The sequence below is a fragment of the Apteryx mantelli genome, chromosome 1 (genome assembly GCF_036417845.1).
Source record: "Apteryx mantelli isolate bAptMan1 chromosome 1, bAptMan1.hap1, whole genome shotgun sequence".
Taxonomy (NCBI): Eukaryota; Metazoa; Chordata; class Aves; order Apterygiformes; family Apterygidae; genus Apteryx; species Apteryx mantelli.
The window spans coordinates 174,188,827-174,211,051 of record NC_089978.1 but is presented as its reverse complement, the minus strand read 5'-3'; the positions used below and the strand labels follow the sequence as shown (position 1 = coordinate 174,211,051).

Here is a 22,225-nt window from a genome sequence, read left to right as displayed (position 1 = left end):
TACTTTAATATTGTTAGGTAATGACTATACAATATTATTTCTGTGAAATCAGTAACTAGTGTATTTCAGTAACTGCTGACAAGAGCATCCGAAATACTGAGGTGTCTGAGAAGGCATTAATTTTTAAACACTTGTGGTTCTTAGTTGGTTCTAATACTCCAGAGATTAAATATTTTATTAATGAAGTTTTTTTATTGGTCATGTTTTTTGAATCTTAGATGAGTACTTCAGAACTTCTTAAAAGTTTTTTCTCATCTACACATGAAATAATTCTTGTTTTTCAGATACCTACTATGCAGAAAGTATAGTTAACTTCAGATACAGTGCTTAAAATTTAGTATATAGGAATAATGTTAGAACTGAAAAACTGTAATTTATCTTAAAAGTAATCTTTGTTGTGAGATATGTAAAAATGCAAGAATCTAATATTCTCCCCAAAAATTGGGCCTTTTTTTTTTTTCTCCAAACCAAGGACCATTGACCCAACTTTAGCAAAAGTGATGTAGTCATTCTCAGTTTATTGAAGCTTAAGCTGATTATATCCCAGACCAGTTTCTTGAAGAAACATAGAGGAGCCTCAGTCCTATGCTGAGATATATCATGTCTGGTTCCTGAGCTACACACTTGACAAACGCAGAAAGATTAGTATTTTGTACATGGCTGTAACCAGCAATTCTAGCTATGAATTTAGAGTTTGCTGGTGCCTGGGCATGAACTCAAGTCCATAACTTTTTTTTTTCCTCTTTCTCCTTCCTTTTGTTTTAGGTTTGATAACCCAGCTGCTGTAAGTCCATCTCCAGCAAGGCAGCTGACTTTCAACTACCTCCTCCCTGTAAATGCTTGGCTTCTTCTCAACCCCTCAGAATTATGCTGTGACTGGACAATGGGAACTATCCCTCTTGTGGAGTCTTTGTTAGATGTCAGAAATGTTGCCACTCTTACGTTCTTTTGCTTTCTGGGATCTTTGATTGTCTTCGGTCTCCGATATCCTGGGGATTCCTCCAAGACTGTATTGATGGTATGAATGTTGCATGGTTTTTGTCCTTTTCTTGCAGGAATATAGCTGGCTCTGGATGTTTGATCACATGCCTCAGTCTGCTGTAACCCAGTGATTTTAATGCATCTGGTTGTGTGCTAGAATGAACACAAAAGAAAAGAGGAAAACGGTTGCAACAACAATACTGTTAACTCACAATTAACAGTACTCTGTTTACTCTGTCAGGAATGAGATTGAGAAACACAGGCAAGAGATGAGAATAAATATGCCCAGTGTTATGTATTTGCAAACCATATTGTGGCCCTCAGGTATTCAAAACTCAGCTAACAAACTTGGAGTTTCACTAGAGTCTGCGTACATTTTAAGGATCAGAATGCATTTTGATCCTGTGACATGTCTACATTATTTAAATGTCAACAATTATTCCGCATGTTTGCCAAGTGTATTTATTTGTAAATATTATGAAATACAGATGAACACATTTACTCAATTATTTTTCCTTATTTAAAAAAAAAACATATTTTGGCATTTAAGGGCCTAAGTTTTCCTCTCTTGTTGATGTTCTCTTAAGACACTCTTCTGTAGACTTTTCCATATTTTAAGGGAAAATTAAATTTCCTCAGCCTAGTAATATACAGCCTTAAAACTGAAATGGATTTACAGGAAACAATATTTTGGAGGAAGTGGAAAGGAGCAAAGGAGACAGCTAGTACTTTTTTTTGTCTGAAAACACTCACCTTTTGGGTTGCTGACTTTTCAGAATTTCACAAGATTATTGATCAGCTGAGATAATGTTTCTTATTATTAAATCAGTGATGTAATTATGTCTACAACAAACACACTCATACCAGCATGCCTGAGTCTTAGTCTGCCTCAGTAGTAATGTGGGGTTCTTTATATGTAACCTCAGCCAAAAGTTGCATGTGGGTGGGAATATTTACGCACAATTTAAGACTAAGTACTTTTTTTTGCTAATCAGCTGACAAATTTGATTCACTTCAAAGAGACCTATCATATAGTTATAGCTTTGACTAATATGATTATTCTTGCCATGTTGTAGAAGCAAGGAGAATTGTTTCACTAGAAAATCAGTTTCCAAATTCAGGATAAGAGGCTTCATCAGCAATACTACAGCTCATTTTCACTGTGTATGAACAAAAGAGACCCAGGTAGCTGATTGATATACGAAATGTGCAAAATGACTTACCCAGAAAATCATAATTTAAAAATATAACTTTGGACAATGCATATTTAAATGGATAATTGTGTCTTTGAGAAATGTTAATGTTTTGCAGCACTTAAAAATGTGAAGCGGTAGCTTAATTACCTCTTGCTTAGATAAGGTGAAACTATTTTCCTCCAATGCACTGAAGGTAGTAGAAATGTGTATGGGTGGGGGAAGGATTTCGTCTTTTTCAGAGGATGTCTCTTAAACCTTGAGAATCCTTATTTCCCTGCTTTTCTCTCTGCTCCCTCCTCAGTGAAGTTCGTAAGGGAGAAGGGTTAATGGAGTTCTGAACATACATAGTAGTAAGTCAGTGTTTGTTCTAGTTTTATAAAATATATATTTGTATTATTCCAAGTGGTTTTCATAGGAAGGGACTTCCAAGGTCATTTTGTCCAGCCTGCCAGCTACAATGTGGCTTAACATATTATTATCCTTGTTTAATGAAAGTTACTTTCCATAGCTTAATTATATACATATATTATGTATATAACCTGTATGACTGATTTTTTTTTTTTTCCCAGGCATAGTATCTGAATGCCTGGAAGCTAATTTCTTAGGAAATGAGAATGCAATATCATATATTAAAACAATTAATTGTTATGTACTATAACATGCAACAACACTATAGATAAAAACATATTTCTGCCTTCCAGTAAGCTGTTAATGTCCTGGTGTAGATAGTTCTTCTGCCTTTCCATGGCAGGAAACTTTCTTCTGTGTGACTTCTCAGTCTGACCTATTAAAAAAAATCATAGAACCATCTTTAAAGTGAACAAACTGAATCTTATGCAGTTTATGGCAATTTTGTAGGTAATTATGTTGAATTACTATTTCTAAAATTTATTGTTGTTTTGATACTCAGTTCTGCCAATAAAAGCCTGAATTTGTGCTAGTCAAAGTAAGCTATTTCCCTGGCAGGCATAAATTCTGTGTGCCATCTGCATGGATGCCACGTTGTTTGTATCAGTATAAAGGTGGCTTTAGCACAATACATTTGGTACCATGACTGTATGCACCGTTTGATACTTTATAATAGTCTTGAAAAGGAGTGACTAGGAGCCTTGAAAATCTCTAGCATGTTTTGGAAGCCTCATCTATCAGCCCAGTGTTACGAATGAACATTCTGCCGCTATCTTACTGCATAAACGTGTCGTCAAAAAAAAAAAAAAAGCCTTCAAGAGAGATCAGGCAGGTCTCATGCTGAAGCCTAATCTAAGGAAAAGGTCTCAAATTCCTTTCGTTTGAGATCAGCAAAAGTACAACTTTAAACCTGCTGCAGAAATAAAGAAGTTTATTTGGACTTTGCAAAGGAAATGCAAAGGAGAGGCATCCAGAATGCAGAAGAGAAAGGAGGCCACAAGTATGTCTGAGTATGTCTTTCCATACTTGCTGATATGGATATAGAGTTGGGTGCTGTACTGCATGTGGGACAAGGACAAGACAGAAGACAGGTTTCCTCCTCCTACATCCACAAGTGACAGTGGACCCTCCACACATCTCCAGAAGCAGTGTCACATGGTAAACTCGCTAATGAGAGATACAAAAGATGAAAGACCCATTTTCAGTCAGCATCTCTTTGATACCAGTCACCTCTGGGGGAAAATGACTTAGGTAAGTGGATGTATTTGTTTCATTTTGTTTTACTTTAATTTTTTGTCATGGGACTTGAAATTTCCTTTTCAAAATAACAGCTAGAACTGGGAAAACATAAAATAGATGAATTGCTCTTTTGAAGTAGTTTATTTTACCAGCTGACAATATTAAACAAACTAACAGAAAATGGGATTATATATTTTAAATAAAACCACATGCTTTGACACATTGATGTCATTATGTTGCTGGAAATAATCAATTATTTTGACAGTAGAAAAGGACATGCCCTGGAAACAATATACGAGCAATTAAATTCTCTTATTTTTTGTTTATTTTATCCCTGTGAACAGTCAGATAACTTGACTGTCAGACTAAGTGACCTTTATAAATAGGTTACAATATAAATATTGAAAATGTTGAATACTAAGAATAGTACAGATCTAGAATTACTTTAGTGGCTTTGCACTTGGTTTTAGAATTAAGCAGCGATCACAGCCCTTTTCTGTTTATGGAATTTGTTGGGTATAGGTGTTCCTCTGTTGCTGGCAAAATTTTAGTTTTTTGTTATCTCTTAATATTTGCTAAGCGTCCCAAACATGTATTGCTTTACCCCCCCCCCCCAGCCTAACACCACCTTTCCCGCCCCCTACCCTCCAGCCCCTGTGATGGGACAGCTCTGCTATTACTTGACCACAAACTTTGGTAGATTATTACTGTATAAATGTCATGAACAGACGGTTATCCTTAGTTTTCCTGGAGAGAGCATTTGACACTTTCAAGTGATGTATCTGCCAAGATGTCAGTACTTCTAAATTTAGCAATACTTATTTCTACAATCCCTGTGCTGACAGCACAAGCTTTGAAATATTTCTTTGTGTATAATGCCAGGAGCTTTTGAGTGGTCCTGTAGCAGTTCAGATACTCTTCATACTTTACCGTTGTATTTTAGAGTGTTGTCATACGCTTTTTTTTCTGCCTGCATACTTTAATGATTTCTGTTTTGTTTTTCTTATCAGTTGCCTTGGCTGGGATATTTTTCAAACGAACTTTTGCACCTGCTGAAATACTTTGTTAAAGAGAAAGACTAAATGAACAGAAGAGAATACATTTATCTGCAGTAGCTTTGAGGCTACTGCACAGGAAATTGGAGCTGAAGGACAATGTGCTAAGGAGAGGCAAAAGGATTGAAAGAGAAGTTTGGAAAACCTTGTGCAATCCTTCTGACAGCAAATGTTGTTACAAAGTTATGGAACTTCTGGGGGGAAAAGATCCCCAAACCTTTGAAACATGGCAGTCCTTTTTAGTAGGTGCCTAGACCAAAAGCGCCCAGCGCTGACAAAGCTTGTGCAATATCAGCTGCAGGATCCTTTCTACTCCAACCTAATAGAAAACAGTGGCTTTCCATATACATAGTGTGACCTCATGAAAAGAAAATTTTGAGCAATCATGTAAAACCACTAATTTGGTAAAATCATAAGAGAACTTCAAATCAGTAACCCAGCAGACTTCACAAGATGAGTTGATCCGTTTAAGCTTATGTACATGCCTTATATACACTTTAAAGTTAAAAACAGATAATTCACCGTTCAGTGAAACATATGCAAAACAGCACGCTGTCTGTCAAAGCACACTTACAGTGCACTTTTTGTACTATCACAGGTGTTTGGCTGCTCAAAACAGTGAAATGTAGAATGACACTAACCCTTAGTTCCCATAGTTGCCCCCAAGAAAGTGTAAAGGTATTTCCTTTAATTGAATGAAAAAATGATACGGAAGACTAACTTTGATAGCATGAAGAATCCTTGCCATTTCAAAGTGCTTTAAAACATCTATTCAGAGTTCTGTGTTGTGGTTTTACTTTTTGAGAAGATAGATTGGTGGCTAAAGTTATGCTTGTTTATAGATAGAAAATGACAACCAGTTGTATCGAAAATTTTTAGAATATTCCTCTTAACTCTTTCTTCAAAGAAATGTTCCATGTCTTTTGTTTTTCTTACTCGGAGGCCAAATATTTAGGAATAATCATTTCAATTCTCTTTTGGTACCTGAAATTAAAAAGCTGTTACTTCTCAGTAAGACACTGAGACCTTAAAGCAAATGGTGATGTCTACTTTCTTTGAAGCAGACAGATTTCTCCATCTTTGACTGTTTTTCTCCCATACACACACATTTTGTCAAGATGTCTGTCAACAACCTAAGAGTTGCAATTAAGGCAGTTAAGTTTGTTTTGATTTTAGGTATCTCAAGGTGCCAGCAGTGCAATATCTAATAACAGATGTTCATTCAGTAGTTGATTCTGATTTTTATGCAATTACAATCTTAGCAGAAACCAGAAAGGCACTTTATTGTATTGTGAAATTAACTGCTTTTCTTATCATATAGATTAATGTTCACTTTGCATATGAAACTGCCATTAGTGCATAATTGAGTGTTGTTTTTTACAGCATATAAGAAAAAAAATACACAACTAAAATTACTTTTGTAAGAAAGCTGCAATTTTTGTTTTCCATTCCTGACCCAAATGGTCTAAGACTTGAAAATATTGTACCCATTTTCTTATCTTTGAAAAATTAGTTTACTTTTCCAGTAAAAGATTCCATTGACAGAGTTGCTAGGGCTCTATGCTAATGTACCATAAGTAAAGGACTATGAACAACTGTGAAAAGTATATCTGTAACTAATTTTTCTTTACTTACTCTTATGTAGATATTGTAGTTAGTCGTATCTGTCCTTCAAGTTTAAGGTTAAAATATCGTATGTGATAATTTTGCAGTTTTGCTGTTTCTAGTCTTCACTCTTCTTTTTGGCTTGGAACAAATTTTAAAATTATAGAATGTGGGGTAATCCGGTTAGGCTTAGCCTTTCCTATAGCTTTAGGTTAAATGTGTCCATTCTTTCAGCCTGCATTGACCTTGCTGTTTTTTATACAATGCAACTGACTTTCTGGATTTTACGTATATACAATTTAATTTCTCTTTATAATTTAACTGCTCCTTGTAAAATCAAGAGGATCATGCCTTATTTCAAATTCTTAGTAAATAATACTAAGCAAAAGGTATGACAGTTGATGAATATTGTTGCTTTTTGACTTACAAATATTATATGTAAAATAGTTCTATTATATCAAATATTATACATTGGTAGAGGATAGAAAAATCAATATTGAAAGTTCATTTTATTGAGAATCGTGACTTACTTTATAAAAGACAATGACCAAGGTTCTAGGACTGTCGTGGTTTTTATATGTGGAATTCTTAATTTTAAAAAAGGGTCTTTTGTTTTCTGTTTATAGTTGTTTTGGGTTTTTGTTTGTTTTTGATCTTAGTGTTTTTTCTTACACTGCTCTTCTTTTATGTAGTGTAGAGAACTGAATAGACTGGTAGGCTGTTAAGTAAGAAAGAATACCAGTTGCAGTTTAAAACTTGCCATGTTGAGTGGTCTCAATATGAAACGGAGGTCTTGGGTTTTGTTTTTTGTTTTTTGTTTTTTTTCTAATTAAGATCTATTATTTATGTCTATTTTCATGTTTTTTCATAAGTGCTTCTTAATTTGGCTGTTAGATATGGTTTCTAACTACCTGATCTTGGTTACTAATTTACTTGCTTTTCTTTTCTAGGCACTCTGCTTAATAGTGTTACCATTCATTCCTGCATCAAATCTTTTTTTTCCTGTTGGGTTTGTAGTGGCAGAACGAGTGTTGTATGTTCCTAGCATGGGATTCTGCATTTTAGTAGCACATGGATGGAAGAAATTATCCAATAAAAGGTACCTTAGTAGTATCTGTAACAAGTTTAACTCATCTATCTTAATTTCATAGCAAATAAATAAGTATACTTTTTACCAGTGTTCATTTACCATGTTGTAATTCTTGTTCTGTTTGGAGTTCTTACTGAACACAGAGTGACAATCCAGATGAACTGTTTGGTAGTCATGTGGTGTGAACAAATGATAACAAGGATTTTCTTAGGAGACTATTGGGTATTTTCATTTGTAACCAAATTTTTAAAGCATAATGAGCAGCATTGATTTAAAAACATGATACGCTCACCTTCCTTGCCACTGAAAGAGTTCCAGTGCTGCTTTAGGAGACAGACATTTATTAGACAGCTTATTAGGAAAAAACACTTTTGCATAGGCAAATATTTGTGATAAAACTAGTCTGTGTAGGTATGTTGGGTGCAGTTAGAAGGACCTTCTGACATACTGAGCTAGTCTTCTGATAAAGTACTGACAGTTTAAAAAAAAAAAAAAAAGTGGTTGAGTTCAGTGCTGCAAGCCTTAGAAGTACTTTAGATGTTACTTCTTGCTGTTCTGTGTACAAAGTAAATTCCATAGTAATTTAACAAATACTTCAGAGTCTTTTCAGCCTTGTGCCACTGTCCTTTGAATTAGCAGTTGCATGCAGATTGTAAGATGAAAGGCTAATAGATTTGATTCAATTGCACAATCTAGTATTTCAGGTTAAAGTCGTAAACTATCTTGCTGAAGATATGATGTGAAGTACATTGTTTTCTTTGAAATTTCCTGTACTTACTCACTCACCTATATTCCTAGTACTATATCCAATCTCTGTGATGTAAAGAAACACATACTTACTATTTAAAATCTAAAATTTTTTTAAAGTATTATACAAAAAAATTCTTGCTCAGACTTAATTTGTCCATTTTTCAAAAGTAGTTACTGACTAGAGTTTATATATGCATGAGTTTATATACGCATGTGTATCAGTTTGCAGCATATTCAAAAACCTTTGTTACTGCTAAAATTTTAAGAGATGCAGTGCTCAGAATGAACGTCAGAGCAATTCAGTACTTGTTTTAATAAAGAATGTTTTAGATAAGAGTTTCTCATTAGGAAATTCTGCTCAAAAAGCACCTTTTGCAGCTTTGGGTCTTTGGTGGCATCAGTTCTTATATCCTATAAATGGATCTTGGATTTTATGTGGTCTTCTTCATAGATCTGTAAATGCTTCCCCGTGACCTAGATGCTTTACCCTTGTTATTCCAGTGGCATCCTGGTGCTAGTTCAGACAAACCGTAAGGCAGTAGATCCCAGTCAGTTACCTCTGCTATCAGCAGAGGTGAGGGCTTGCACTATAAGCTGTGCTAAACTGGTGCTGCCAAAGCTGACAGCAGGGAGTAAGAAGAAATCAGCTGTGCCTTGTGAGAGTGAGGAGAAGGCATCATCACGAATACAAATCGAAGTGGTGTGAAAGAAAATTAGGATCCAAGAGGAGAGGATGAACGGGGAGGAAAATTAGGCAACAGGGTGACTTATTACAAAAAGGTTGGGAATCAGTGCTCTAAAAAGTCTTATGAGGGGGAGAAGGCTCTTTGCTTTAGGAATATGTACAGTGAAACTGTCTTTCATAAGGCTAGTGGGGATATAGAATAGAGCCTGTGTCATATGCCGGTTTCTCTCTTGGTTCTCTTCTGCTTTCTTTTAAATAGGCATAATCATCTAAGTCTGCACAGAATTTTGTACATTTTAAAAATGGAAAAAAACCTTCTGTTTTCTGTCAAACCCCTGTGAAGTACAGAGCAGTGTGTGCAGACCTATGGCATAACTCAAAGTATAAGAAGTAGCTGGCAGTGATGAACGGCCATATCTGCTTGAGTGAAACTTTTAAAGCTTTTTAAAAACCAAATAATGTTCATAATTGTACGAAAGCTACTGACTATTCAGTGGGGCTTTTTTTCCCCAGTTACATCAGAATTCAGAGACCTAATGATCAGCTAAAGCATATGTTTTATATCTGTTGTTGTTAAACTAAGTGATGCTTACACTCCGGAAAAATAAACTGCATAAACTCTAGAAAAACACTGTTGCTGAGAAGCTGATCATGGAGAGTGATTTCTGCCCCTGACTTGCAGCTTTTAAAACAAAATACAAATTTCTAAAGAGACACTAAAACTTGCTCTAATTTAGTTATTACAGTTGCATTAGGAGTTTATTTGATTTATGGAAGTTTGGGTAATCTCGACAGTAGACCTCTCTGTTAGGATGCATTCTGCAGTGTGGGAAAGGTACTGGTGATGTGCACACTCAAGCATTTGTGCAGAATGATCTGGTATTAAACAAAAGGATGGGATGATGCTTTTAGTTCTTTACATTTTGTAATATTTTAAATTTTATAAAGTGTTTTGAAGAACCTCAGTGTTTGACACCATGATCACATTCATTGCCTTAAATTATAGATAAGCTCTGAATATTAAAAATACACTTTTCCTATACTTTTGGTTTTAATAATGTGTAATGCCTTAATTTTTATTAAGTGGATTGCATAGTGATGCAGAAAATTTTAGGTAAACCATGAAAAACATGTTCCTCAATTTGTGTCTCCTAGCATACAAAATATTTAATTTGCTATGAATTAGAATTGTGTGCTTCTAAGATCTCTTTTTTTTTTTTAATAGTGTGCTAAGAAAGATTTCTTGGGTGTGTTTGGCTGTGGTACTGTTCACTCATGCCTTAAAAACACTGCACAGAAACTGGGATTGGGAGTCAGAGTACACATTGTTTATGTCAGCTTTAAAGGTACGGAATTTCATTTCAAAGAATTAATGGAAACTTTTTTTGCTGTTCCTCTCAAAATGCCGAGTACAATAGAGCATGATAAAAATGAAGAGAAATTATGCTTGTTTTGCCAGGTTTATTTCTCCATTGATAGTATTAATATCTAATTAGTTGCTTTGGGGAATGCTTTAAAAGCAGTGTGTGACATTGCATGGGAATTCACGTGCAAGAAATAGAAGACTTTTCTAGAAAAAGAAGATTTTTTGTAGAGGGAAGTAGCTTGTCTTAATTGTGTTACAACAGTTGAATATATTCTTTTATCTGGACAAAAGCATTATATGTTGTCTTGAGCACAAAAGTCTACAAGAAGTTTGAGGCATAAAAATAATATCTTTAAAGTGCATATGGCATGATAGGATAGTTTGTATTACCAGCTATTCATTGTCCCTTAACAATTGCAATGAATTTTGGAACCCTTAGGATTTTTAGGGACAATATCTGACTAATAGCTAAAATGAACTCATTCCTCAATATCCATTTAATTGTTCTAATTGTATGCAATGTTTTGTTATTCTTTACATATTCTTTACGAGCTTTAGAGTTGCTTGATGAAATCTGTGTCATATGCCGTGCATTTTTATGTGTCTATGATGTAGTTGCAAGAAAATCAAGTGTTACATAATTGTATGTATTTGTATATTTTTTTCTGTTTTTAGGTAAATAAGAACAATGCAAAACTATGGAATAATGTGGGGCATGCATTAGAAAATGAAAAGAATTTTGAAAGAGCTTTGCAGTTCTTCATACAAGCCACCCAAGTGCAACCAGGTATAACCTTTGACTGGTTGCCATTGAATGCAAACAGTGGCTTATTGTTCTCTCCTCCCCACCCATAGTATTTTAGTACTCTTAGCTTACTTAAAAATCTTCTGAATTAACTTAAAATCTTCTGAATTAACTGTTTTTCCCCAACCAAACATCACACCATGTAATATGCTTAATTAATTGATCCGTAGCTTTTGAGTGTGAGAAAATAATTCTTTAAGAAGAATAAACTCCAAAAAGATACTTGGGAAAAGTTTGTATCTATGCAGGAATACAAAGACTTCCCATTTAAAACCATTATGTAAATTCATTCAGAAGGAATGCAATCCAAACTCCAATTCCATATTTAACGTAACTAATAATATTTAATTTTCCTAAATTAAACTAAGAAAATCTCTTAAAAATTAGTAAATCTAGGCAGCATCAAAGTGTGTTTACTGAATTGTGGGTACTGCTGCAAAGGAAGTTCTAGGTAGTACTTGACAATTGTTACTGTTTTGTTTTAGAAAACTAATAAATAAATTTCAGTTTAACATGTATACTGCATTTGTTACATGTTACGTTCACACACAAGAAAGCAAACCTGCTTGCCTTCCTGTATTTTAGAGTGTGTTAGATATTTCCTAACTTCAGAGAAATTCTTGTTACTCAGGATACGTAATGTGTTTCAAATCTGACATCAGCACTGTTGTCTTTCACTTTGACAATTCTGTCACAAAGTAACATAATCAGAAAATTCTGTCACAAAAATTGTGTCAATTAGGTGCTTCTACTATAACAAGAAATTAAAAATAGATGCATAGAAGTATGACCTCAAATTTTTGACCATTTCATAAGAAACTGTATGATCTGTCCTTGGCTCATGCTTAAATTAATACTAACTTCATAATTAAGACGAAAAATAATTTAGAATTGCTTTTTTTAATGATCTTTATATAGTAACTCTACTTAATGCTACTCACAAGGCATAGTCATTTATTTGTATGGTGCTCAATACATGAAACTATTTGAATTTTTATTCTTTTCTTTATTCAGATGATATTGGTGCCCATATGAATGTAGGAAGAACTTACAAAAATTTAAACAAAACAAAGGAAGCTGAAGAATCATATATGACTGCCAAATCATTGATGCCACAGGTAATTATTAATTTTATTTTATCTACTGCCATAGGAGATATTTCAAACCTTTATTCACGATACAAGTTTTTCTTATTTTTGCATAAAGCTCTATGTTGCTATATGGTTAAAGGGCTTTTTTAAATCTTTCTCTTTTAAAAGAGCAGGTTATATACAGTTGTAACAATTTAAGAAATGCTAATTTGGAACTTTTTTCTTCAAACTTTATTTTAAGTTAATTTTATACTGTTGTTTTGATATGCTCAAATTAAAGATATAAAAGAAAGCAACAGTTAAATGTACACGCACAGTTTCTAATCACGCAGGGTTTGCTCTCTCTTCTAGCTAATAATATTGATGATTGAATTTCCAAACCTACAAGCGAAAGCTTAAATGCAGTGTTGGAGTGGGGAGAAGAGAGATAGCAGCAGCGACAAAAAAAAATCTTTGCTTGAACATATTTTTAACAACATACTTTGTTACCCTTACTATATATTAAGTTATATGTATGTGTAGGTAATATTACTTATTTTAGTTGTTTAGGAGAAAAGGAGAGTAATTTATTGGCATGGATATGAAAGTAACACAAGTTAAGGATAAAATGAGGCTGTTGATAAAAATCAGCAGACCACTGAGTAGAATTACAGCATTAAAAAGTTTCCGTGCCGTGAAACAGCATGAAGATTCTAGACTGATAAAGTATAAGCAATACAACAGTTACCATATTGTACCAGATGGAAATCTTACATCCACTGTAACAGTGACTGGTAAAATCTTATTCACACCTCAGGATGGATAGTCAAAAAAGGAATTAAATTGTCTGTTAGAATGTGGGTTTAGGCTTTAGCAAATATTCTCGGTCTGAATGGGGAATGTTTTCCAAGGGCTGGTTGGTCATTGATGGCCATTTGCCCAGTTAAGCAGCAGCAGAGCTTAATAAGCTGATATTTCAAGTATAGTATAAAAATTATCTGTATCTTCATAGAACTAAAAAAGAAAAAAAAATCTGTTTCTATTTTGGTATGATTTTTCAGGAAAGAAGAATTGCTATTTGTGATTATTAAGAGCCTGCCCACTGATATCTAGTGGTACCCAAAACAAATATGGCAGAGTGAAGATTAGATCTATACTGATTGTCTTTCAGATTGTGTTGAAATTTCTTAGCGGTCTACATTTGGTACATAATATTCTTTTTGACAGATTATTCCAGGTAAAAAGTACGCAGCAAGAGTTGCTCCTAACCATCTGAATGTTTATATCAATCTTGCAAACTTAATTCGAGCAAATGAATCTCGCCTTGAAGAAGCAGATCAATTATATCGACAAGCAATTAGTATGAGGCCAGATTTCAAGCAGGCTTATATCAGCAGGTATCTTTTCTAATTTTAGAGCTGTACATTCTTGAACATAAGTTTATTATTTGCAGAACTAATAAACAGTATTTAGCTTATACAATTAAACTAGCTGCTGGAATTGGCTTAATGATTATTTTGAAATTAGAAGATGCAGTTTTGGCATCAATAATCAATTATTCATTCTTAGAATCCCTTTTAATTCTTTTAAATTTCTGTTTAAAATAGTGTGTTTTCACATATGATGCGTATTGGAACATTGTATAGCAAGATGCGTCCATTTGATTTCTTCATGAATTTCAAACTCACATTTCCCATCTTCTAGTTTTTAACTAAAAACCTTTCGGTTAGTCTGGATAATGGAGCTTTCTTTACCCTTTTTTGATGAAGTTGGTCCAGAAAATGCAAGACTTGCATGACTAGAAGGCACATAAATGGGAGCCTGCGTAGATAAGAGTAATGTGCCTGTAGGCACCAAGGCTTCAGTTCACTAATTATCTAGTTGTGATTCCTGCTGGGACTTAGGCAGGTGCCAAGAAGCCTAGACTGTAGCTGCTGCAGTGTAATTACAGGGTAGCTATCAGGAGCCCTTGGTGACTCCCCTGCTCCCACCTTGCATATACAAGATTTTGAGAGGTGAAAGCTTTGGGGAATGGTATAGAAACAAAGTCCTGTGTCATTTTGTGTTTAAAACAAAAGGAAAGAAATTATTATCTCACTGCATCTACTGGCTTTAGGTAGGCGCACTTTTAAGAACTTGTCAATTATTTTCATATCGTTACGAATGAAAGTTGTTGAAAGTAAAATTTGATTCTTCAACAGGGGAGAACTACTTCTAAAAATGAACAAACCTCTGAAAGCTAAGGAAGCTTATCTTAGAGCTCTAGAATTAGACAGAACCAATGCAGACCTGTGGTACAATTTGGCAATTGTTTACATCGAACTAAAAGATCCGACAGAAGCTCTGAAGAATTTCAACCGAGCACTGGAACTGAACCCAACACATAAACTGGCATTGTTCAACTCAGCCCTACTAATGCAGGAATCTGGTATGTTAGTTGTCCCTAATATAAGCATTATGTATTTGCATTCATAGGATGCATGCTTTTTTTTTTTTTTTTTTTTTTTTTTTAAGATTTGACTTGTTTTTTGAAACAGAAGTTCATAGCATCGTTCTCAATTGCGTTAGGAGAAACACCAAAGAAGAAACTGTTTATTGTAATAGTCATCTTTATGGGAGTGTATGAAATTTGTGCAAGGTGTACATGTACACTAACTGATAAGCACTTTTAAAACAAATTGTATTTTGTATTATAACATCTTATAAAGAATATAGTCTTGCACAAAAATATATTTCAAAATTGTTCATATATAATCTGTTCTCAAAAAAAAAATTGTTATTTAGTAAAATATGTATAATACTGATGTCTTACATTGATATAATGCATTCCTCACTAAAATGTGTGACTGACTTCTGTGGACTTTAAATCTAGCAAAAATTCCTTTGTAATATTGCTAATTAGTATGAATCAAGTCCAGTCTTCATGTGTCTAATTTTATTCATATATATAACTTCTAGCTGTATGGATACATGAAACCCTTCTGTGAATACAGGCTGTTGCAAAGAATATTTGGCAAGTGGCTAGTCAGGGCTTTTGTTTCCTCTTGTTGGAATAGTAAGCTACCCCTCAGAAAGGGATTCTATAGGTTTGGCTGGAGCTGTGATGCAAATGGTTTGTTATTTGTCTCTTGTCTTCATGTTGTAAGTTATGTAATACAAGAAACCCTTTGCTCGGGGGCTTCACACAAGCAGAATTGTTAACTGTCTAGTATTCAGTTATTCATACTAGAGGGTGCAGCACTGTTTCAGGAGGTGAAAGAATAAGCTAAAGTGAGCTCCCTGCTCCCTCATCCTTCAGTAAGGCTTTGCCTTCTTACAAAGATGTGTTCACTGGGTATTTATAAAAGGTAGCACAGACTACAAGCTAGGACTCCTAGCATGATCAGATATGATTACTTTTCAGTATGGTGGTGGTGTGTATTTGAGGGGGAGGTGGTTTGTTTCTTGAGGCAAAATAAAATAAGGGAAAGATTTGAGTTTATTGTAATTGGTTTTAGAAAATATTTAGCCTGGCTAAATATGAAGTTATCCTATGTGATCTCTGTCTTTAAAATCTATTAATATATCTTTAACAAAATGAGGTCTTCCACTCCAAGTTTGCCTCTGTGAGAGCTGATTTGTCAAAACTGATGTCTTTTCTCCATTTCAGTTGCTTAATCATACGTGAAAATAATCTCTTAAGCTTGTAGACACACCCTTATTTGTATTTATATTTTATAAAAACTAATTACAATTCAAGAAATAGGGTAATGATGCTGACTTTGGCTACAAGTCAAGTGAAGTAGTTTTGTTCTGTAAAGAAGAGAAATACATCTTTATAAAGTGCTGTTACCCAGCAAAAAGAAAAAGTAGCATTTTTAAACCCTTTCCCTTTTACAGTTGTACTAAATATGTTTCATTTTAATTTGTGTAAACCTTAGCATTTGACAGGCCTGGTCTAAAAATTCTTCAGAAATAAATCTGTAATTTTGTCATTTAGGTAATGCTCGGCTTAGACCTGAAGCTAAACAAAGACTGTTAAATTATGTGAAAGAAGAACCACAGGATGCAAATGGCTACTTCAATTTGGGTATGCTGGCAATGGATGACAAAAAAGATATGGAAGCAGAGGCTTGGATGAAGAAAGCGATAAGGTTACAGCCAAACTTCCGAAGTGCTTTGTTCAATTTGGCACTGCTTTATTCTCAGACAGCAAAAGAATTGATGGCGTTGCCCATCCTGGAAGACCTACTGAGATATTACCCTGATCATACCAAAGGTCTGATTCTAAAAGGAGATATTTTAATGAACCAAAAGAAAGATATAAGTGGAGCAAAAATGTGTTTTGAAAAAATTCTGGAACTAGATCCTAACAATGTACAAGGAAAACATAATCTTTGTGTGGTTTACTTTGAAGAGCGAGACTTAAAGAAAGCAGAAAAATGTTTGGTTGAAACTCTAGCATTGGCACCTCATGAGGAATATATTCAGCGTCACCTAAACATAGTCAGAAGTAAAATTGCATCACTCAGTGCTGCGGAGCAGTCATCACTTCCAGCAGATGGGATTGCAGCTGTAGAAGAAAAAAAAAAAACATTTGAAAATTTGAAAGAAGTAAAAAATGAGAAGAAAACCACCCAAACAACAGTTAATAAAGGGCATTTAAAAAATAAGAAACGAACGGAGAAAAACAACATGGACAAAGAGACTCCCAAAAAATCTACAAAAGAAATCAAAGACATTGAGAAAAAAAGAGTCGCTGCTTTGAAAAGACTAGAAGAGATTGAACGTATATTGAATGGCGAATAGCCTTTATCATGTCACACCAGAGTAGGGAGAGAGTACTATTTTTAATTATTGTTTAATATGTGATCCAACTGGAAAGTGAACTCAGTGCTTTGAAAACAGAAATAATGTCAACTGCATATCACTTAAGCAGCAAAAAGCAGTTCTACAATGCTTTATGTGAGAAAACTGCAACTTTTAAATGTGAGAGATCGATGGGGATAGAAGGATAAAGGATTGAGAATAATATAAATGCAGAAACCTTCAATAGTGAGAAAGTGGCACTCTAATATAAAAATTATTGGTAGCCAGGGATATTCAGTAACAATATTTTCAAAGAATCAGTGAAAGAGCTGAATTGAATGTTAGTGGATTAAACCAGACACTGCTGCTTTTCCCCACATAAACATGTTTGTATTTTCCAAATTTCAGTTTACACATCAGCAGTTTAAATCTTTCTAGACCTCTGTTATACATGAAAAGCATTTTCTTTGCATTATTTGTTTCCAGAGCATAGCAAAAGGTCAGTAAAATACTGGTCTTAGTATGTGTGTGTTAGACCGTAGGATGATGCAGCAGCACACTAAAATTCTTTCAGTTGTGTTCTAAATTTGGGATGATATAATAACCTTTTAATTGCTCTTTACTTACGATGCTAATGGTTTGTACTGTTTTATCTGATAGAAATCTTATGGTGCTCTTAAGATCTTTAGACTATGCTTTTACTTATAAAAGAAGTATGTGTTTTGTCTTCATCTGTCAATCATCTGGTTGTTTTTTAAAGTTATGTAAAAAATGGGCAGTTTTACTACTTTTTCCCCAGTCCACTGGATGCTGAAAAATGCACTTTTGGTACAGTAACCAGTATGCTATGCAGTAGTCCTCATTGGCTTTGTATTGATGACTGTGGATTGACTCCCTGGTGTAGTAAATTATTCCTTGTGTATAGTAAACTGGCGTTACTATTCCAGTCATTGGCACAGTATTTTTGGTCTCATGACTTTTCACACAACTAATTTAAATAATGATTAGCCATTGCTGAGGGCAATATGATAATAATTAAGCCATTGAATTTAGCAGTTTAACGTGAGGAAATGTGGATAATATACTTCCAGATACCAAGTTCTGTTTTTATATTTTGTTAAGGGTGTCTGTTTTTATTAATTACTTATTCTGACTACTAAAATATTCCCATTTACACCTTTCCACTAATGCATCATTTTAATTTCTTACATGAAATTAAATTTTTTTTGAAATCTGTGTTGCTTTTATCCTCGTGCAATGCATGTATTTTTAAAAAACATATTACCTATTATTAAAGCTGATGTTTTCATCAACTATGAGGAAGAAAAGAAATATGGGTTGGATTCAATAATGATTCAATTAATCCTTAAATCTAACTCTTAATCTTTTATGTTTTGTCTTATTTCAAGATTCAGAGGTATTCCTTAGCAACCCTACTACCATGATCCTTTCTATAACTGCTCAGATTTCTGCCTCAGGCTGTAATGTAGCTGTACGACATAATATTTATCTTTGTGGGAGGGAATCTTACCACAATGATTACTTATATGGTAATAACAATGGGAAAAGTGTTGGGGGGGGGGGGGAGTTGATTTGTTTTTTAAGCATGATTTGAAAGCTACAGGCACCTGGTACAGGTACAGGTACCTGCTGTCCAGCAGTTCTTTGTACATAACTGTTAAGTACTCTGCGGCACCAGTAGTTTATTGACCACACCTCGAAAATCACTACTTCATCTTGGCTATGAGTAGCTGTCAGATACTTACAGCTAAAATACGAGAGTGTTACACAAACACTAACTTGCGTATTAGGTCTACCCCCTAACCTTCACTTTACAAATGAATGAGTCATCGCCCTGGGTGATACAAAGGAACATTCATTTGAAAGTGGGAGAAACTGGGTAGTAGAAGAGGTACTTTCTTTCTGCCTAAGCAAGCCAGAATTCTGCTTTCCATCATAAACACAAGAGCTTCTAAAATGCAGTTGCCATACCACTTTCATTTTACTGAGTCTGTGTAGTCAAGAGTTAAAAAGGAGCATACTTTCAACTTGTGTAATTGTGCCAGGGCAGGCAAGAATGCTTTAAAAAAATAATTACTGTCCCTCTGCTCTCATCTTGACCTTCCAGATAGCTCTTCTTGAGGGACTAGCAAAAATTATTTAGTTTTATTCACACTAGGAGGTGCCACCAGTTTTAACTAAAATCCTCAATCAATGTAAACTGAAGTATCTTAGGAGTATTGTCTTTCGGACCATTAGCAGGTGTACTGTGCAATATGGGTTTTTTGTTTTTTAAGAAATTTTAGTATTTTGACTAATGTCAGTGTGCTGATTTGTATTTACCCTGTTGTGATGTGTCAACAATTTTTAAGTTAAACTCTCACAGGAAAAATGGTGTAGTAAATTTAAGTGGTATCACTGCTGAAAAAAATAATCAGAATAGCCTTTTCTCATGAAAAACTATGAAGGAAAAATTACTTTGGCTTCATTTACTTGCAGATAGAAGGGAGAGAGAATAGTTGACAGGCATTTTTCCCTTTCAACACAGTTTATTCTCTTTACTCCTCCCCCCCACCATCCCCATGTACAAGGACACTAAAAATGTCATCTCTTTTCAGAACCCCCAGTTTTGCTAATACTTGAGAATTTGGGATTTCTAAGGATAGGACAAGCATACTGAAGTAATTTAAAACCCTCTTCTCAAATACAGTTGCCATGGTTGCTGGAGAAACCTGAAAAAATGCCTTCTGTCAACTTTGCATAAGGAAATTTTCAAACTTACATGTACAGCTATAATAAACATACTAAACTCTATGCACATTTTATTTATTCATGTAATTTCAGTATGAAACCATGCACTTGTCTCAGATTCATTGCTGGATCTTTTGCAGTTGAGTATATGCATAAGCAGGTGAACATGTGTAAGCATTAATTACATGTGCATGTATACAGTTGAGACAACTGGATGACTAATGAGTAGCGCAGTTGCAGAAGGATAACGTGGAATAGTAGGCTAATCTACAGGCATACCTCAGAGATATTGCGGGTTCGGTTCTAGACCACCGCAATAAAGCGAGTCATGTGAATTTTTTGGTTTCCCAGTGCATAGAAAAGTTGTTTACACTATACTGTAGTCTATTAAGTGTGCAATAGCATTATGTCTAAACAAACAATGTACATAATTAAAAAAAAATATTGCTAAAAAATGCTAACCATTGTCTGAGCCTTCAGCGAGTCGTAACTTTTTTGCTGATGGAGGGTTTTGCCTTAATGTTGATGGCCGATTCTTTCAAAATTGGAGTCAATCCTCTCAAATCCTGCCGCTGTTTTATCAACTAAGTTTATGTAATATTCTAAATCCTTTGTTGTCATTTCAATAATGTTCAAGGCATCTTCACCAGGAGCAGATTCCATCTCGACAAACCTCTTTCTTTGCTCATCGTAAGAAGCAACTCCTCATCCATTCAAGTTTTATCATGAGGTTGCAGCAATTCAGTCGCATCTTCAGGTTCCACTTCTAGTTCTTTTGCTATTTCAACCACTTCTGCAGTTACTTTCTCCACGGAAGTCTTGAACCCCTCCAAGTCATCCATGAGTATTGGAATCAACTTCTTCCAAACTCCTGTTAATGTTGATATTTTGACTGGGGAACGGCCGGTCAGTGGAGCAGTCAGAACACACGCATTTATCGATTAAGTTTGCTGTCTTATATGGGCACGGGTCGTGGCGCCCCAAAACAATTACGATAGTGACATCCAGGATCACTGATCACAGATCACCATAACAGATATAGTAATAATGAAAAAGTTTGCGATATTTCAAGAATTACCAAAATGTGACACAGAGACATGAAGTGAGCACGTGTTGTTGGAAAAATGGTGCCGATAGACTTGCTCGACACAAGGTTGCCACAAACCTTCAATTTGTGTTTAAAAAAAAAAAAAAAGCATTCTCTGTGAAGCACAATAAAGAGATGCACAATAAAACGAGGTATGCCTGTATATTACTATGGTATATACTTGCTAGTGCAGCTTTTTTTTTTTTTTTTTTTGGCCATTTGTACATGAAATATCCTGGGACTTCGTTTTGTAAGTATTTTAAGTATTTTTTGTGTTCTAAGTGTTATTCTTTGTATTGCATCCAGCTACAACCATTGTATATTCATTCAGATATATATATATATATTTTTTTTCCAATTGGTTTTATCAGCTCTGTCAGGAGAAATAGTAAAGTTGGGTATGACAAAGAATAGAAACCTTTTCCTACCAACATTCATGTACAAACTGTCAGAGATTTGAGTCACCAAGGAGGGAAATTCTTTCCAATTTGCAGTACAGTGTACACCTTGAGCAGGGAATACTGAAACAGCTAGAGTCAAGATACAGGTAAATGTACAGGAATAATTTGCTGTGGGTGAAGGGTAACATATGAGAATGAGAAAACGTGGTACGCATACATTGCCAGAGCGTAACTGAAGGATATAGGAAGCTTGACTTCTGCTCAGCTGCAAGGTTAAAATTAAGTTATTGACCTGTGCCTTATTTTGGAACATAAGTGCAATTTCAATATATTTTAAAGGAAAATGACATGCTGAAATCTTAAGGAAGTGGGTCTCAGCTTCCAATGATGACATACTGCCTATGGGGCTGGAGAACCTACAGGCACTTTTCAGCCGGCCCCCCACTCCCCACCGGCTCTCAGTCACAAAACAGACAGGCTTGGAAAATCCTCCTACCCAAAAGGGAGACAGGCAGGCTTGTTCTAGGGGTGTGTTCTATAGGATGCAAAAGATGCACATGTTGTTTTTGTTCATTTTCCTGGAATATGACACTATTGTGGCCATGTGCCTCTATTTCCCTCTAAGTGCATGTAAATCCCTGACAAAAGTATGATTTATTGCTCAGCTTTTCTTTATTCATCCCAACTAGGTGAACCACAGGCCTGTGGGATTCTGAGGCAACCTAGCATTTAATGGGGCTTCAGAACAAAGCACTGAACTGCAAGAAATGTCACCTCTCGAGCAGAGTGAGCTGTCAGTTGCATAAAGTAAACACTCTCCTTTCTCCTAAAACAAAAGCTGCTGAAACATTTTGATGCTGTGTATGTAACTCCTCCAGTGCAACATCTCAATGGTTCCCCCTTCCTCACAGCTGCAGAGCACTCCATGGCTAAGAGGCGCTAAGGGCA

At 35.0% G+C, this 22,225-nt stretch overlaps 1 protein-coding gene across 3 annotated transcripts in view; it reads left to right on the top strand.

The window, feature by feature from the left end:
• TMTC3 (transmembrane O-mannosyltransferase targeting cadherins 3) overlaps positions 1–21,027 on the top strand; it is a 39,443-nt gene extending 18,416 nt beyond the window's left edge. For all 3 annotated transcript variants that reach the window (XM_067312872.1, XM_067312881.1, XM_067312865.1), the window contains 8 exons: positions 766–1,018; positions 7,435–7,583; positions 10,235–10,355; positions 11,051–11,162; positions 12,195–12,298; positions 13,478–13,647; positions 14,452–14,678; positions 16,230–21,027. In XM_067312872.1, the coding sequence (XP_067168973.1) occupies positions 766–1,018; positions 7,435–7,583; positions 10,235–10,355; positions 11,051–11,162; positions 12,195–12,298; positions 13,478–13,647; positions 14,452–14,678; positions 16,230–17,038 (1,945 nt within the window). In that variant the 3' untranslated portion in view covers positions 17,039–21,027. The remainder of the gene's footprint in view (positions 1–765; positions 1,019–7,434; positions 7,584–10,234; positions 10,356–11,050; positions 11,163–12,194; positions 12,299–13,477; positions 13,648–14,451; positions 14,679–16,229) is intronic.
• The last annotated feature ends 1,198 nt before the right edge of the window (positions 21,028–22,225 follow it).